Source organism: Oryzias latipes, chromosome 7, assembly GCF_053564925.1.
Source record: "Oryzias latipes strain Hd-rR chromosome 7, Olatipes_Hd-rR_3.1".
In the NCBI taxonomy this organism is placed as follows: domain Eukaryota; kingdom Metazoa; phylum Chordata; class Actinopteri; order Beloniformes; family Adrianichthyidae; genus Oryzias; species Oryzias latipes.
Genome location: NC_136243.1, coordinates 16098654 through 16118348, shown reverse-complemented (window position 1 = coordinate 16118348; position 19695 = coordinate 16098654). Strand labels below are relative to the sequence as shown.

Here is a 19695-nt window from a genome sequence, read left to right as displayed (position 1 = left end):
GCGGAAAAGTCAGATTACTAATAAAAGAAACAGGATGGAGGTGCAATGGCACCTGCAGTCATGGCAATGTCTAATCCATGCAGGTGTTTGTTAGAAACCGTGCTGTCATCACTGACATACTAGGACAATTCTCAAAGGTCAGAGATATCAGGTGTATCAACCTTGCATATGGCCATGAATCACAGATGTATCTTCTCCTGCACATAACCTTGAATTAATGAAAGGAAAAAGACAAGACAGATCAGAACACCTGCATGGTTTATCAATTATCTATAACTATAGTCCAGTTGAAGTAAATCATGTGATAACATGATCCAGATTAGTGGATCATACTAGTTTGCTACTACCATTACATTAATTACATAACAATTCTTTAATTTCAATTTTTTACCATCTTAAAAAAAAACTAGCCAAATCCATACATACAGTAGCCATACACACGGTCTTGGGGGTACAGCATTAGTGTTTTTTTTTTTTTTTTGGTAATGTGCTTGAATAAAGTGTTGATTGCACATCTTCGAAAAAGAGAAGAAATCAAGATATTCCATCACTTCAGCATGTCAGGAAAAATCTAATTCAGAAGGGGTGATGGAAGTGGACAAGGGTCCTGGCTGTCCTCTTGGAGTGACTCCACTCTTGTTCTCCAAAGGGCTAGCAATATTGTTCGAAACTCACTCCAGGGCACGTGTAATCTTCTTGGAAGATTAAATCCCCTCTGTCATCTAAAAAAATTGGTTCTCTTTGACGCATAGTGGAATACAGGGCGTTTCCATTCCCATCTTCCACTAACATCTATTTTTTCTAAAATGTCATTGCAACAGGAGGAAAAATGTGCACAATTTTTCCAAAAGCAGCAAGAAGATCCCAGCTGGGACCCTCCTGTTTGGAGTTTGCATGTTCTCCTTGTGCATGTGTGGGTTTGTCACAGCATGTTGGACCTCCTCCTAGACGATCCAAACACGTGTTTATTAGGGTGATTAAGGATTTTAAGTCGTCCCATAGGTGTGAGCGTGTGTGGCTGTCTTATCTCTGTGTGGCAATGGACTGGCGAACAGACTGTGGTGCACCCTGCCTTTGCCCATCAGTAGCTGAATAGACATCAACTGTGCGACCCTGAACCGGAATTAGTGGTTATAAAAAATGAATGAATGAATGTAAATGGGGTCCTTGTCGGCCCCAGCTTGTAGACAATGACACCTCCAGCAACCCTACCAAATGCAAAAAAGAACATATTCCAACTACTTGTGTAAAAACATCTATAACCATTGACATGTGGTCCAGGGTCCCTTTTGGCTGCTCCCATTTTAGACTACTCAGTCATTTGCCATGTCTGAAAATATAATGTCAAACAAAACCCTGGGCCAACTTCTTTGAAGGATTTCTCCCAACTGTGCTTCCACTACACACCCATCACCTTTTGTGCATTTAGTATTGCCAAGCTGTCCCTCCATTTTTCTGGATGGTGGTTGCAACACAAAAATTGAGAAAATCCATTGGGCACAATTTCTGCTAATCTAGTAATGGAACACCCGTCGGTTGAGCTTTATTGAATGCCTCTTAAATGAAGAAAACCCTTTTTTCTTTGCTAAGAGTTGGCCTATTGCTCCTTTTCTTTTTGGTGTTTGTTCACCGGTAGGCCTACCTTATTTTACATATATAACCAATTTTTAGATGATCTCAGAAAAAAATTATTCCCTAAGTTTTTAAAATCTTTATATCCATTGGCCAGTAATAATATTAATGTATCACTGGCTTCTGAAGCTATGCACACGTGTGGCGCGTTCAAGAACACATTTTTACATATGGTGTTCACAATGGACTGTCGCTACCTGACTAACTCATAACAGTTGGAAGAGGCTTGGTGTGAAATGTCGAGTCTCGCTGCAGGCTTTTTCTTTCACAGCTCTATTCCGATACATGAAAGACTTTGCATCAAGTACCGTAATTTCCGGACTACAAGCCGCTACTTTTTTCTTGCGCTTACAGCCTTGCGGCTTATTCAGTGACGCGGCTAATTTATGGATTTAATTGGCGGCCGCCATGTACGTACTTTCGAACTCAGTGAATAGTTTGAATTCTCTATCTAACACCAAGCTCAAGGCATTTTTATTCAACACACCTCTTAGCAGCCAAACAGCATGGAGTTGACTTCAGGTCTTAGACAATTCAGTCATGGTTCAACAAAATGAAACACGCATGCCCGGCCGCATCCCAGAATCCTTTGGGGCCATTAGACCCAACGTGCACGTGATCGCCGCTACAATATGATGAAGCTTTCAAGTTAAAAGCAATCGTTAAAAGCAGCGTAAAAAAGTCCACCGTCACCAACGGGTTTGGCTGCGTGACGGAGAGAACAGCGCATGGAGTGAATGTACACTCCATTTACGGTTTCTAAGGAAACCGTAAAAGCGGAATTTTGCTTTGAAAAACTCACAGCCTCCGTGTGAGCTGGAGACATCTTCTCCTGCTGATTGAGCTGCGGGGCCGATGGCAGTCTGATGGCTCCCACACGTAACAACGCATCCGCCCCTCATACACAAAACGTACAGTTTTAAGTCCGATTGCTCTGCACAGAAACTATTTGCTCCATCCACCGGCGCAACGGGGACGAAGTGCTCCTCCTTGAAGCCGCCCTGGCCAGAGGTGTCGGAGTAGATAGGAAGGGGGAGACAAGGAGCGCGCGGGGCGGGAGCAGAGCGCAGAGGCGTCCGCGGAGTGCAGAGGCTTCTGAATTCTGACGCACGCGCCGCACTGAGGCGCGCGTATCGCGCTGAGGCGCGCGCTTTTCAGTCGCCGCTGCTGTATTTTACCGGTGTGTTTTTTAACCAGCCCTGTTACTCCCATAACGCTGCTGCGACACAAGCGGAAGGAGAGCTTTTCCCGTTCACCCCTCCATGCACTGCTGCTACTTATGAGGGGCCGTATAAGACATTATTTATTCTGAACCATTCACATTCATACATTCTTGCTCTCACAGTCATATATACTCTCTTTCGCATACATATATTCTCTTACGCATCCATATATTCTCTCTCTCACATTCATACATTCTTGCTCTCACAGTCATATATACTCTCTTTCGCATACATATATTCTCTTACGCATCCATATATTCTCTCTCTCACATTCATACATTCTTGCTCTCACAGTCATATATACTCTCTTACGCATTCATATATTCTCACTTGCACATCCATATATTCTCTCTCTCGCATGCATATATATTACTTTACACATACATACATTCTCACTCTCATTGTCACTCTTAAAAAAGAATGTATGTATGTGAAAGACAAGTATATATGAACGTGTGAGGAAGAGTTTATATGTGTGTGAGAGAGGAGTATGCATGAAACGGAAGTTACTTTGCATGAAAAGGAAGGCACTTTGAATGAAAAGGAAGGCACTTTGAATGAAACGGAAGGCAGATGATTTCTCGTGCTCTGATTGGACGAGAGGCCGCCACCTCCCATTTTGAACAGACGCTAACACGAACCAATAAGAAGGCCATCGGAACCTTAAGAAATATTTTATCTTCACCTCAAGTGGTCACAAATCTGTCTGCATCTCTAGAGACACAAAGGAATGTCTCAAATACCAATAATGGTAATAGAAGTGCCACCGAAACAGAAAATCCGTATCCACCTTATTCCTAGCCCCCATGAGCCTTTGCGTGAATTATGGGCGACACTTCCTGTAGACGCTGGAACACGCATTTACAATAAAACAAATTCCTCTTGTTTTCGATCCATAACTACATATAAATGTGGGAAAACCAGCTGTCATTTCTTAAAAAAGGCAACGGTGAGGTGGAGATGAAATATTTGTTAAGGTTCCGATGGCTGCAGGACCCCCGTGGCTACTTCTTGCCGGTTCGTTTTTTTTAAAAACTAAACTTTATTAACAATATCTTGCACATACAAAATACCAAACACAAAACTCCACTGTGTGCAAAATACAATCTTCACGTTCGCCATGAGAATGAACAAAAAAACATAATGATAACCATGTAAAACAGGTTATGCAAAAAGAAAACAAAAATAATAAGGCAAAGGAATCTGTTAAAGTTTCAGGAGAGACCATGTTTCAACTGTTCTGACAGCTTTTTTGTTAGTGGAAGATTTAATACTGTTCACATACAAAACCATTTCTTTCTGAAAAACATAAAACACGGTTTTTTTGTTGGCATATTTACACTTGTGTATAAAGTATTTAGCCATAATTATAAGTAAATTAACTACATATATTTTTTCTGCATTAAGTCTTTCTTGTGTAAAATATCCAAAAATAATATGCTCGTAAAATAATCTATAATCTTCACATAGATGAGTTCTTATAAAATGTATCACATCTTTCCAAAATAGTTGAGTGAAAGAGCAAAACCAAAAAAGATGAGGCACAGTTTCTGGTGAGGAATGACAGAATGAACAGTTTATGTCCAGATCTTTTTTAAACTTAGTAAAGAAATGTTTCACTGGATAAAATTTGTGAAGAATTTTGAAAGAAATTTCTCTGATTTTATTGGTGATGAAATACTTTTGTGGCAGGGTCCAAACCTTTTCCCACTGAATTCTACATCCAAAGCTGTTCCAGTATGAGATAACATACGGTTTTGTGGCAATCTCATTTTGAAACAGAGAACGGATACTTTGATTATTCCTGCTAGCTGAAAAACATACCTTTCCACACCACAAGTCTGTTAATTTGGGATTTCTTGCTGGTTCATGTTAGCGTCTGCACTGTAATCCCTAGCGAGTTGACTGAACTTAAAAATTATTTTGTAACAGATTACGCAACAGTTAAGTTATATTATTAAAACTTTTAAGTTAACATTTATTAAAATTCATATTGTCAGTTGGCTTACATTTGTATTATTTCATATAAAAAATATTAAGATTCCTCAACTTATAAAAGAGAGATTATTTACTTAAAGTTTTTAATATTTTCCAACTAAAAAACGCTTTAACTAACTATATTTTTATATTACTCAACTCATAAAATATGTAAAATTCACTCAAATGCTTTATAAATTCTTTAACTCATTAAATGTGTAGCATTGAAAATATTTAAAATTCTTCAGCTTAAAATGTATTCTAAACAGAGATATTGATACTGCCCCACTACATTTTAAAGGCTAACATTGATAAAAACCAACAAACGTGAAGGCCACACAATAGTGATTGCTTAATACACTTTTTTTAATTGCTCTTTAAAAAAAAGCACAAATATCAAGAGGATGAAGAAACAATAAGTGCAATAAAACTGCATTATAAGAGTGCCACACAACATATTGACAAAAAGAGTCGGTTTTGTATTTTACGGCAGAAAAAGCAAATGATCACAACAAAACACATTAGTTACATAACACTTAAACCAACAAATAGTCCATTCTGGAAGACTCACTCAACGAAACATTCTTCAGCGTCAATAAATGTCCTTTCAGTGGTTTGCTGTCCTCAAGGCTCAAGACAGCATTCTGAATAAATATGAAGGCAAGTTCAAGTTTTTTGGGGTGCTGTAGGTCCAGAGCATAGATGTCCCCGAAGAGTTAGAAGAGATTAGTCAGCCAGATCTGTGGGACCACTGACGGCAGCATCCGGAGCGTCACCACGACAACTGAGAAGATACCCACAGCAGTGTCTGTGAGGTCTGGTATTCTGGAAAATACAAAACAAAAAACACAGATGAGTTCAGACCCTCAAAGATATTCATCACACTAATGTCCAAAACTGACATTCCTGCCATCTGTCAATAGGAATCTTTTCATGCTAACATTCTGTTAGCTTTTAATCAACTGGCTATGATGTTTTAAGGACCAACTCCAATTAAAATTGTGTTTTTAAAAAGTTCTTTAGCATTTTTCTGAAGGAGGACATTTATAAAATAATTTAAGACTAAAGCTTCATTTTTCTTTATTCAAATAATGATGGATCAGGAGCAGAAAAGGTAAACGAAACTCCACTCCTTCCAATCAGGAGTCCCTGATGTTCGCCTTTCATCTTCCGTCTCAGTTTTAAAACCATTTAAAAATATCACTCAGTTTACAAACTACAAACAATTGCCCTATTTATTATGTCACTCAATAAAATCTCAATCAATATTAAAGGATTAGTGAAAACCATTGACAGGGAGTCGTGTGCACTTACTGTACGGGTCTTGAAGAAGTTGGAGGCATCTTCATGCAGATAAACAGGAAGTGCAAGGAGGACAAGTGCCCGTCTCATGTTCACGTCACGCTGGTCCTAAAAGAATAAAAAGAAATATCCATTACCTTTGAAGCAAATGCAGAGAAAACACTTCCAATATTTACTTAAGGAACTTTAAGAAATAATAAAATGATACCTTTTCTAGATGTCTATTTCTAGTAAGAGGACAATACAGTGTTTATGTCATGATCCACTTCAGGTCAAAGACCCAAAGTCATTTGAAGGCAAGTTACACCGTGGCTTCTTACAGCTGTTTACAAATGATTTGTTATCCGTTTTTGAATTATGCACATTAGAAATTCACCTGGAGGTCATAAATCCTAACCAAGCTGGCCAGTTCCTGTCTGTTTTGGTGGACTTGGTCTCAGAAAAGGGCAGCTTTAAGTTACACAAACATGTAAAAACTGCACAATTTCCTCTGACTGCATCTACTCTACATAAATCCATTTCAGATCTTGACAGATGAGTTTTCATGGTTTCAAATGATGGAATGGTGCTAATGCAACATCATTTTATTATTGTAATATACTGTCATAAAGACATGACAATATTCCAAAGTGTCTCCACATACATGGCAGTGGAAACACTTTGGAATATTTGCTATGTAGTACTGCAGTATTATATGTAGTACTGCATAGTGCCAAAGTAACAGAACACAACTTGCACCTCCATTCCATTGTGCCACCTTCAGCCTGCAATCTAAATATGTTTAGTTAAATTGTAAATAATTTCAGCTCTATTTAGACCTTTGGCTAGTTAAAATGTGCATAAATGTTTCCATGCTGCCGTATAAATCTAATAATGGTAATAGTTCAGGATGAATGTATTAAATAAGTATAAAACTTACCCACTGACAGGTCTTTTCTGGTGAAATGGTGACTTTCTGGTGAACTTCCTGAAGTTCAGTATCTGAAAAAGTCCAAAAGAGATTTTTCAATGTTAAAAAATGTTTCAATTATATTCTGATCAAAAAACATTTATTGCACTACACAACCTATTGCATTTTTTGTTTTTTTAAAATAGCTCTAGACAAATAACTGAGACAAGTTACCTCGCTGGCCTTGGCGTCTACCTGGAGGTGAAACACTGAACACTCTGTAGTTCGGTACCTGAACACAACACGAGCACGTTGATTAATTTATTTTTACAAAAACCTTTTTTATAACGGAGATCAGTGATTTATAAAAGCTTAAAGCTGCATTCAAAACCCAATGCTTCCATGTAGCAACCAGGCTTAAAACTGTTGGCGGTAGCTCCTCCCACACAACCGTTAGAGGCTTTGAGTGACATTTTTGGACAAATGTCCAGCAGCAAACTTTAGCCACAGACAGAGGCCTCCAACGCGAATTTCACACGCGGATCATGTTTAGTGTGATTGCAGCATAACAGATCATTTCTACCTCTGAAAAAAAAAAAACCTCATCACTGTCGTAACTTACGGGCAGAAATGCATTTTGGGTTTGGCTCGCCATACGTCTGCTATGACAAACTAATCATGTATACATTTCCACATTAATCTCTAAAACAATCATAACACACATATGTTTAAACAACAGTAAACCACATTTACGGTAGTATAAGAGCATTTTTAAAGCATTCATTCATAAACCATGAACGATACTTACCAAATTAAATCAGGGCTGAAGACAAGACGGCACCATCAGCGATGAGGCGGATGAAAAAAAAACCCGAGGTTGGGGCGTCTTGAAGCGGGACGAAATCGCAACGCTTTGCAGAATAATAAAATGCTCGACTTTCAATTTCAAACGTCGCATACTCGCATTCGGCAAATCCAACATGGCCATCTGAGCTAACGTAGAGAAAACGAAAGACCCTCCCACCAGTACGTGATGACGTCATAACGCTACTTCACGGATCTTAAAATTTTTGAGTGCCAGATACAAATAAGCTTTAAAATATTTAGCACTGTTAAGTTAAATTTGAAAAAATCTTGATAGAGCTTAATACTTTATAGTTGAATCAACTACAAAATGACATTTAAGTTGTGTAACCTTAATAGTTATGAGTCAGTACAAGTGATAGGGTTTAGAGTGTGTTCAAAATGGGAGGTGGCGGCCTCTCGTCCAATCAGAGCACGAGAAATCATCTGCCTTCCGTTTCATTCAAAGTGCCTTCCTTTTCATGCAAAGTAACTTCCGTTTCATGCATACTCCTCTCTCACACACACATATAAACTCTTCCTCACACGTTCATATATACTTGTCTTTCACATACATACATTCTTTTTTAAGAGTGACAATGAGAGTGAGAATGTATGTATGTGTAAAGTAATATATATGCATGCGAGAGAGAGAATATATGGATGTGCAAGTGAGAATATATGAATGCGTAAGAGAATATATATGCATGCGAGAGAGAGAATATATGGATGTGCAAGTGAGAATATATGTATGCGAAAGAGAGTATATATGACTGTGAGAGCAAGAATGTATGAATGTGAGAGAGAGAATATATGGATGCGTAAGAGAATATATGTATGCGAAAGAGAGTATATATGACTGTGAGAGCAAGAATGTATGAATGTGAATGGTTCAGAATAAATAATGTCTTATACGGCCCCTCATAGCTACTTGCTCATTCTTAAACACATACAACAGTGTGGCGAGCCGGGCGTTGGCCCCGCCTTTAGCCCCTAAGACTCATGGGAAATGTGGAATCGCGGATGTAAATTTCCTCATTATAACTGAGGGATGTAATGTTGATTATATGGTTACTGTTTGTAATTTTATGTATGATACCTAGATTGTCAATAAGTAAAAAAAAAAATGAAATAAAAACACCATAACTGAGGAACTTGTGAACAGAATATAGGTCCATGCTGTTTGACAGATGTCGGTACACTCTAAAACATGAGCCAGAGGCAAAGCTGGCACCACCCACAATGTGCTAATGAATCGCACTCACTCTGGGATGCTGGCCGTGATCTGTCAGGACGACAATATCGCGTAACACATGCGCGGCTTGTACTCTGACGCGGCTTGTGTATGTGTAAAAGCAGTCAAACACGTGAAAATGGGTGGGTGCGGCTTGTAATCGGGTGCGCTTTGTAGTCCGGAATTTACGGTAATTTCAAACAAACACAAACTGCAATTAATTTCTCTTTATTAAATCAACTCTGCAGTGTAAATAAATGGCTAAATTTGCTTTGAAAAAAAAAAGAGATTTAGGTCCTCAGAGAATGCTTAACTTGGCCTCCATAACTACTTTGTGTCTTCAAATCTGCAGAGCTTCAAGTGATAATTAACTTCTGTGCTCACTGTCTTTTCTATAATGCAGATGTATATCCAGACCACAACCCTGACCATTTCTGTCAGCCTGAGTGCGTCTGTGTCTCTGGGGATGCTCTACATTCCAAAGATCTATGTGGTGCTCTTCCACCCAGAGCAGAACGTCTCCAAGCGCAAGCGCAGCCTGAAGGCCGTGGTCACCGCCGCTACCATGTCCAACAAGTTCAACCCCAAAGGTGGCCTGAGGCCAAATGGAGAGGCCAAGTCTGAACTCTGTGAAAGTCTGGAGACACAAGGTGGGGCTGTTATTTGAATAAGAAGAGTTTAATACACAAACTTGTGCAAAATCAGGTCTTATGCTGGATAAAGCTTTGAGCAGATACACATAAAATGTGCATTTTTTAGAATTACTGAAGCCTTTCGGCTACTGAAAAGTATCTACACAAGTGTAGATAAAAAAAATAATGTAAAAAAATAATCATGCATCTATCAATGTGGTCAAGGCTTAGTTCCGCAATGGTTCTTACTAAAAATAATGGGGGGGGGGTAGCTAAAACTGCTGTTTTCTTCAGTCTCACAAAACCCTGGACATGAAAATTAAAAAAATAATTATAATAAAATGCTCTGTCAAGTTAATAAGCAGTGTGCACAATTTACTATTTAATGTACACAAATTAGTGTTTTCTGCACACATGAGCATTTTGTGCGAACAAATTAGCATTTTGTGGCCACAATTTAGTTATTTGTGTGCACGATTTAATTTATTTACATAGTTTGCGTGACCGAATTAAATGTTTCAAATGTGTAGGTCTGAAGTCATTATTATGCAAGTGTTAACATTAGTTGTATTGTGTACATGTTGACATGTTTGTATGTGAACATTTTTGGAGCCAACAGGTATGTTTGTGTGTGTGTGTGTGTGTGTGTGTGTGTGTGTGTGTGAACAGACCATGCCCCTTATAGATTGCTTGACTTCTAAACCTGACCGTGATAAATATAAACATCCAGCAATTTGTTGCTTTATGCTACTTCATGGTTTCACCCCCCCCAACCCCTTTCTATTTTCACTCTCCTATCCCCCCCTCTCTAACATCCCTCTCTCTTCTTCCCTCCTTTTCTTTTCCGTCCAGTCAAACAAAAAAAGTTTAGCCCAAATCAAAAAAGGGGTTAATTCAAATATACACCTGGTATGTTAAAAGAACTATAACCCCTCTTGTAATAGTAAAATATGTCCAAGACAAGAGGCTTTCAGCTCTCATCTGTTTGCTCAGGACAAGTTAGAAAGAAAAAAAAACTATTTTGTGCACACGAACTAGTGTTTTCTGAGCACAAAGGAGCATTTTGTTAGCATTTTATAGTCGCCATTTACTATTCTGTGTGCACTAATTAGTATAATCTGCACACAAATTAGCATGTTATTGGTATTTTGTGGTTAAACTTTTTTGGCTACAATTAAGTTTTCTTTGCGCACAATTTAGTATTTGTGCGCACATAAACTAGTTTTTTACTATCATTTTGTGGGTAAATATTAACACTATAAGCACACAAAATATTCATTCGTATGCACTGGTTAGTATTTTGTACACACACATTGTTTCGTGTGTGTAGCTTTTTCTTAATCATTTTGTCTGGACGGATTAATATTTTGTGCACACACATTTGTAATTGCATGTAACTTAAAATTTTCATTTTGTTTGCATAATTGCTAAATTGTGGCTACAAAAAAATAAATTGTGCACACAAATTGCTAATAAAATGCTCATTTGTGTGCTCAAAATACTATATACTACAAATGTAAATGTGATTTAAATACAAAATACGAAATGTTAATTTGATGGAACAAATTTTTTTCAGTGCTCCATAGTCACTCCAGAGTGACAGTTCAAATACTTGATATTTTATAAAATGTTTGCACCCAAATGAGTTGGTTTTGTAATAGAATTAGGACGTCAGCACAGTTTTTGAAAAGTTTTTTTTTTGCAGCTAAAGTAATGATTCAGAGCAACAGCATGTGCCTATAATCAAGCAACCACATGCTGTATGTTCTGAAGACTGAAGGCTTTTATGTTGTATGCCGATATGCTGCAAAGCTTCTAATAATGTTAATAGGAACCATGTAGGCTGCATGCACACTCACATGCATGCTCCTGTGCTCTCAGAACAGAGGTCTCTCATTCTAACAGCTCTTTGTGCTTTACGTGTCAGACTGTGTTGAGAGAGGCGATCCTTGTGAGGGACTTTAGACTTCAGGTAACTGGATCAGTCTCTGAAATTGCTCTTTTTTTTACCTTGGACTGCAATTCCTCTTTTTTTAACCCTTTAACACCGGATATGTCGCTGGCAACCTAAATAGCACACGCTCTTTGACATACCGCCGTGACTCCTCGACCATTCACGCAAACAATGTGAACCAGCTGATTGTGACATGGACAAAACTTTTCATATCAGGTTCACTGATATGCAAAATGTTGCAGTGCGGGTATCTCCATGACAGAATCAGCGGAATTTATGTTAGTACCATCAATGGTTGAAGAGTTGCAGTAGTGGAAAGAATGTCAACACTGGAGCTAAAACTGCGGTGTAAAAGGGTTAACTTATGTGCATCACCTGTACAGCACATGTGCCTGCTGATAAAAATGCAGAGAGCACCCTGACCTCCCCCTGGCTAAAATACAGCATCCCTGAATGACACAAGGCTGTTGTCGCACGTTCACCCATCCACACTTGACCAACAGAAATGAGCGGAGATGGACAGTATTTGTGTGCAGTGCCGTAAAACGGCCAATCAGGATGGTGTTGCCTGTCAATGTGGGAAGATGATACCACTCTTGTCTGAATGGAGGAGACCAGCGATTGCAATGTGTCCCATGAAATTTGTTACCACTGTTGACAAAAGGAGGAATTTGTAGTAATGGGACAACAACAACAACAGTAAGAGTGAACAGGAGAAGACAGATGGGTCTGCCAGCATCAATTCTTTCTGGACCATCTATTCTTTATCTTAGCCCCGCAGGACATAAATATTCAAATAAGGTTCATTTATCAATGCTTTCCATGGAAATGATGCCTTAGATGAAATAGTGGGAACAGGACCCCACACCCTCACACAGGCCCCCCCCCCCCCCCCCCCCCCAGCCAACATGGCAATGACAAATTTTCTGAAATATTTACCATTAAACATGTCTCCTCCACAGCACTTTAGCCCGACTCTGGCTTTCAGCCGTCTCCTGATTGGATTCATACCCTCTGACATTTTCAATCAAGTACGGCTGCTATAGGCAGATAGGCAGATTGGTAGTGTGATTACTACCATCGAGCACACTCAGTGAGGACAGTTTAGCTTAAAATATGACACAAGCACTTGCATGGAAAATGTTTGCAAGCACGCCAGCACACACGTGTACAGTATATGTCAACATTTGATCAGTGTCTTTTTACAGTGGAGCCCTCCAGTTTTGTCTAGTGCTACATTCACATCAGCCTCAACAACCCGACCACTTCCAGTGAAAAGTCTATGTAAATGTGCGTATATGCACGTTTTGGGCTTCCATGTTCAAAACTTTTGTGTTCACTTGTCATATTGTTTAGTTTGGGCTCTGCCTACAAAACGTGAGTTCAAAGTTTCCATTCATGTAAGTGGCAACAGATTAAAAATTGATCATGAAGGAGAAAAGAAAAAAGTCTGGTTTGTGCCCAGCTGGAATTATACAACACAAAGTCTTTTATTCTTTTGGAATAGAGCTGTGAAAAAAAAAAATCCTGGAGCAGGATTCGTAAGATTTGCACCGCTTTGACATTTTGCTAGTGGGTAGCGATAACTGTATGCTAAGAGCGCGTTCTTGAACGCAGGTCAAAGGCCTGATGTGAACATAGCATTATGCATAAGTGCTCGGTTCTAACAGAAATCAGTAAAAACTGAAAATAAAAAATAAACTGTTGCTGTGAAACCAAAAAGCATTTTTATTGTCATGAAACCTGACAGTAGGAACACCCTGACAGTGCTCTGACCGCTGCATGATCTGTCAGTTTTTTGCATGTGGTGAGAAACTTGCAGAATGGCTACAAGTGCATTTCACAGTAGGGTTGTAAACAGCTTGGTGCATCTTAAATATTGATTCTGGACACTTCAGAAATAGTAGGGAAAGATAATGTTATTAAAAAAATGATGTACCTGCAGATTTTCACACTGATGTTGGTGACTGCATTTTAGTCAGTGCCGTATTAAAATTGTGGTATGTGTTACATATGTACTGAGATTTTATTCAATTCTAATCTAAGATGCTTCTGGATTGAGAAATAGATATTAGCTAAATACTTTTTAATCAACTGATCAACAGTTTTCTGAATTTGAGACCACACGTATAGCATTGAATACCACACTGCTATACTTATGGTTGTATCTCACTGGAATGTAACCACTGCTGCATGTTGCAAAGAAAACTCCAAATGAAGTTCCCAAAACATCTAAAAACATTTAAAGGTGGGTATAAGGGTGTGTGGGTCTTGAGAGACGTTGGGTCCGGGTGAGGGTTACACTTTCTTGCTCATCTGTTGCTGGGTTAAGGGATATGAGACTTTAAGAGAAACTGGGATTAACAAGAAATTAACATTTCAGGCAAGAAAATGCACTCAAGTGAATTTTTTTGTCTTAATAAAAAAAATACAATATTCCTCTTCTTTAATGTGAATTTTAAGAAATAACGTCTTTGTTTTTTTAAATGTAGATTAAATACATCCATTGCGACAACCGTAAAGCTCTACCTCTTGTGGCCCAAATTCATGTCATGTCAAAAACAGCATCTTATTTTGTCTGCTCCTGATTCACTACCTTCTGAATAAAAAAATATTCAGAAATGCAATTTTTGAGCTTCATTTTCTTTAAATGTGTCCTTCATCGTCAGAAAAATGCCACAAAAACATGTTAAAAACACATTTTTCCTCAAAGTGGGTATTTAAAAATATGCATGGGAACAGATATTTGCTTAAGAACTGTTTCATAGTTTGGTATCCTAATTAGTTCCACATGTACTCAGATAATTAAGTCATCCATAAATAGCACCTAACATCAATTTGGATTCCTAAAAATGAGCTTTTCATGCCTATAGCTCAGCCACCACATTTTAACTGTGTTTTTTTCTCTCCATCATCTTCATTTACAGCTTTGGCTTCGAAGCAGACATACATAAGCTACAGCAACCACGCCATCTAAGAGAGTGCAGAACCAGGAGGAGCTTGGCCTGCCAGAGGAATCCCGTATGTTTGGAATTTTGTTAGGATACAGGGGGTGGAAAGATGGGAATTTGTCACCCCCAAAGGATGTTGTATCTTTTTTTGAGGGAATCTTAAAGGCTCACATGCCAAAATTGATGATAAATTGGAAGCTTGGAGGAGGGAGATGTCAGCCGTAGAGTGGTAGGAAACAGTTAATTTCCCTCTTTCCTCCCCCCCCTGTCTGAGAGGAGTGGGTGTCAGTCACTTGTGCTTTCAGATGCAAACTAAGTGGACCTGCTGTAGCCTCCTCTGAAGTGTATAGCACACAGTCTCAGTTCTTTCTGAGACTGAATTGTCCGTTTTGAGAAAAAGAGATCTGTCAACTACAGCTGACGAGAGGGAATCTCGCCAACACATATAGAATATGCAGCAATTATTTTTGGTTACAGGTTTTAGCGGACTTTAACGCTGCAGTACTCTTCAAACTGTTCATGCCTTACAACCGCACAGTCAGTGTACCCACAGGACTTTAAACATTTGTGAAGCGCATAAAGACAAAGCCGTGGGGTCGTCTCAGTTGTGTTATAATCGTTTCATACTTCTATTGATGACGCCATCATCTTTGGGAAACCCAGTGTACAGTCTCAGAGCATGCTTATGGGAACATCACACGTACTGTGTTGTGTTGTCGACGTCTATGGAATGCAACATTTGTCCTGATTTTCATTCACGTTGGAGATGTTGTGTTTGGGCGGATGGTTACTTTCTGCTGAGTAAGGAGACATCAAACTCAAAAAGAGTCCAACAAAAAGTAAATTTCCAGTTTCTCAGTTTACATCAAACGGCATTTACATGTGGAGTTTGGAAAATGCCTATTTTCATCCTAATGGCCCTTATTTATCATACGTTTTATACGAGCATACTGTAGCATATTAGTAGAATGTTTGTGATTTATACTACAGTAAATGTGGTTTTAACAGTTTCCAACATGTGCTACAGAGTTTAGCTCTGCCTTAAGGAGTTCATTTTTATCATGAGAGTAATTCACCAGAGACAGAGTATTCTGCCCCTAAGTTATGGCAAACGTGTTATTGTAGGACAGTGAGGCTGTGTAATATATTGGATGGAATGAATTTTTGCTTTTCATAACCTATGAAGGACTACCCAGGCGGGATTATTACTGAGTAGGACATAAATATTGTATGGCCTAGTGTATGATATGATTTAGTTAGTGTCTAGGTACAAGAAAGTATCTTTATTCAGTGACACTTTTAAACAAGAAAGCCATTACTTTAAATTTGTTTTTTTAAAACAGGATTTTGTTAACCTTTATTAAAAACAGAAGGCATGGAGGTTGGATCATTTGAAGTCATTGTGCATGTCTCACAAACTTCCGTTGATAAACTGACTGTCCCACATACTGCTCAATAAAACTGTAAAAGCCAGCCTAGCACATAGGAGATACTCAAAGTCTGTGGCACCAAAGGAAGCCCATATTATTGTCCTTCCACCTAATGTCTTGACAGCTGTGAAACAGAAAACTTTGAATGTTTAAATTGTGCCAAAGTTAAAAAATAATGAACATCTTGACCAACCATTGGGAGACCAACTATAAAAATTGAAGACAGCCTGTTGTGTTTTTTTTCTTCTTCGCAACCAATCTAAACAAAGAAACAATGCATGTAAAGCATATTTCTAACATGCAAAGATAGAGACATGGCTGTCTTTGTAAAGCAGTGAGCCGAAGCATTTCAAAATCCAGCAGACTAATGGGACTGACAGACAAATGCAGTTGCTTCTCTGCAGTCTTTACTGGAACTTTTGCTTCAGTGTTTACATTCTTTCAACTAACATAACTCTCCAACCATTGAGCCAATTTGGGCTGTTATGAAACCCTTTGCATTAGTAATGTGTTGGAAATCTGGGCAAAGGCAATATGAAACATGAAAAGCTGATTTTGTCTGTGTTAGAATCAGTGTTAATAACAGTCGAGGAGTTATGGCAAGTCAGCGAGTGTTATTTAGTTTTACCTGATGAAATCTCCGGAATTAAAGAGTTACTTTAAAGGACCCAGCCACCAGAATGACATTTTCTCCTAAATGCTTTTTTTTTAATTAAGTTTTTAATTTTCGTGAGGCCCAGCGACAGACTGGCGAACTGTCCAGGGTGTACCCTGCCTTCGTCCACAAGTGGCCGGGACAGGCGCCGGCAGCCCCGTGACCCCGAAAGGGATAAAACGGCAGTAGATGAATGAATGAATCTTCTTAACATTAAAAAAAAGACTTTCCAGAAAGTCATGTGGTATCAAACAAGATATACTGTACATCAGGGCCAGCCAACCCTGGTCCTCCAGAGCCACAACCCAGCCTGCTTTCCAGCTCTCACGAACCCGCTTGCTGCTGATTTGTTGACTACAGTGATTCCACATCCTGATTGACTGAACACACCTGATTTAAGTTGTCAGCATCAAGAAATCCATGGAGAGCTGGAATATAGACAGGGTTTTTGCCCTTGAGGACCAGGGTTGGCCAGACCTGCTGTACTTAGTCTGAATAAGTGATCATTATGGTAACATAATTGTAAAACTGGACAAAGGGTACATTTTGTTGCTATAGTATTTAAAGGAAACCACAGTTGGTCTTCATGTGACCCCTTCAGTTTTTGCCAGCAGAAACTAACAGACCTATTTGTCCTCATTAAGTTGAGTAAGAGGACGGATCATTTTTGCCACTATGCAGATCAACAGGTGAGATCTCATCTATGCATTTCTCTGTATCTTCACACATCCTTCTATCTGGGTTACTATAAAACTCCTTAAGTCCAAGCTGAACATCTGCAGAATCTATAACAGTTTAATATTACTGTAGCAAACCCAGAGAAAAAGGCATCAACACAATGTTGATAAATAAGGGCCAGTGCCTTCATTTTTGTGCCTCATTACTTCGGCCATTCTTCAACATCAGAGGACTTTCTTTGTTTCAACCACCGAATTTGTTCTTTATTTATAACCTTTAATAAGTGTTTAATCAACAGATGGATCTGCAGTTTCTTATGTTGTATCCCCTTGTACCACCATCAATGTATCTCTTGAATTTGTCTCATTCAGTGTTAACCTCAGCAATGCAAAAAAAAAAACAACAACTATATCTTGCATGTCAGAGCCCATTAAAAGCCGTGCACAATTTGAGGAAAAGGCATCCCGTCCAGATGGAAAACTACTGCAGATAAATAATTAGAACTTGTGTTATTGATGAGCTTCGAGTCTAAGGTCTTGCTGCAAATGTTTCTCATCATTAAATCAAGTATTGTTTGTGAGATTGTTTGTGTTTGTGAATTTGATGATTTACGCTCTTTTTTTTTTTGGGCAACAAACACTTATTTTTATAAAAACACTGTATAAAAAAACTGAATATGTAAGTGATGACTGAAATTAAATGGCAAGTCAATGTATGTTATTAAAATGGATTGATAATGTCTGCTTTATGTACTAAAATTATTTCAAAATCAGAAAATATTTCAAAAAAAGTTACAGTGCCTGGATATTTATGAAAAACTACAAGAAAAAAAAGAATAATGTGTTAAGCATGATAATTTTTATACAAGACATTTCTAATAAAAGACTGTTTTGCTAAAACCCTTGTTGTGCTTTCATACATGTAGTTTCAAAAATATTATAATTCAAAGTCTGTGTCTCAAGGTTTTTATTTGTATAGGAACTTTAATAAAGCATGATAGGCCCTTAAAGCAGCTTAATAATGTATTACAATTTTCAGAGTAAACTATATCTATATCACTGACCTTTGGCACATTAAAGAACAAATGCTTAATGAAATATTGGTAATTTTTGCAGTTCATTTTCCTACCCGGAAGTAGGAAAACCAGATTTTTGAGGCTCCGCCTTTCGCTCCTTGTGGGAGCTCCCCATTTCATGAGATCAGCCTAGAGTTGGCCTCTGCAGCACGTCTGCATCTCGCCCACAAAAGCAAACAACATCCAAACTTTTGCAGAGATGGATGTGCATGTTTTGCTTTTTAAAAGAAAGAGTTTTAGCTGATCGCCGCTACTTTTGCGGAGAAAGTGGGCGTGTGTTAACCTGGGGGCGGTGCTGGCAGCTCAGATGCTTTCTGGAAGGGGCGGTTCCTCACTTATCTACGTCACCCAGTCGTTTTGGTAGATTGGGAGGGGCTGGTACTCAGAGCGCTGGTTTTAAGGCCCTTTAAATCTTTGCAAGACTGTCTGTTGACCCTGTGACTGTGAAGCCACAGTGATGTTTAATAGGTATACATTCGATAAGATTGATGCATAATTCAGATCGCACACATTGTAGTGAGCTGTATGTTCCTCTGTTTACTCCCATTTTCCAAACACTCTCTTTCAGGTATGTAGAAATCTGTTATTGAACCTGCACACTACTCAGAAACAAGGTTACACGCAACTTCTGTGAACTTCACCTTTATTCAGGCAAGCCTTCACTTGGGTTTAACGGGCAGATCAATACTGTCAGCTCCACCAGCATTCAGAGACTTGAGAAAATATGAAACCATCTGAAAGAGCAGGCAGAGTTATGAGACCCTCTAAATGAAAAGTAGATCTGCTGAAAGTATCTTAACAGTGGATTTATTGAGGGGCTAAAACTGTCAACTTGGGTGGGTGCTATAGTGACAAGATGTCCTGCTTTTTGTGTCCCACTTTTCTGCCGTGTTTTTACATTCCAAAGTCAACATTTGTCCCACATGGACATTTGCAGACTCCAGTTCTCAATTGTTCACTCTGAAATCTGTTTTTTCATAAAATTGCTGTGTGAGGAAGCGGATGATGCTTGCTGTGTGAACATGTCAGTCAACTTAAAACATAATGTGGGTTATTGAGGACTACGATAGTCTTGCCGTGAGTCACGTTAAGCTCAAAATTATTACAAATCTTGGAGGGAAGGAGGAGAAAATGACAATCCTGGTCAAATTGCAAAATAATCCCCCCAAAACAGGAGACTTTACATTTTGTGAATATGTTAACCATGTCAAGATGGGTCA

General features: G+C 38.7%; 1 protein-coding gene and 1 long non-coding RNA gene across 5 annotated transcripts in view; one reads left to right on the top strand and one right to left on the bottom strand.

The window, feature by feature from the left end:
* LOC101164479 (metabotropic glutamate receptor 4) overlaps nucleotides 1-18299 on the top strand; it is a 232881-nt gene extending 214582 nt beyond the window's left edge. For 2 of the 3 annotated variants that reach the window (XM_004070921.5, XM_078950365.1), the window contains 2 exons: nucleotides 9504-9750; nucleotides 14614-18299. In XM_004070921.5, the coding sequence (XP_004070969.1) occupies nucleotides 9504-9750; nucleotides 14614-14663 (297 nt within the window). In that variant the 3' untranslated portion in view covers nucleotides 14664-18299. Of the gene's footprint in view, nucleotides 1-9503; nucleotides 9751-11659; nucleotides 11705-14613 lie in introns of all 3 variants that reach the window. The other variant, XM_020704800.3, reaches the window with a different exon arrangement.
* On the bottom strand, nucleotides 5178-8720 carry LOC144994078 (uncharacterized). 2 transcript variants are annotated; one of them, XR_013657463.1, is made up of 5 exons: nucleotides 7832-8717; nucleotides 7258-7315; nucleotides 7054-7115; nucleotides 6147-6242; nucleotides 5178-5657 (listed from the first exon to the last, which is right to left on the bottom strand). It is a non-coding gene; the product is annotated as an uncharacterized LOC144994078 (long non-coding RNA). The 2 variants fall into 2 exon arrangements; XR_013657462.1 differs by having other exon boundaries at nucleotides 7258-8720.
* Nucleotides 18300-19695: the final 1396 nt, after the last annotated feature.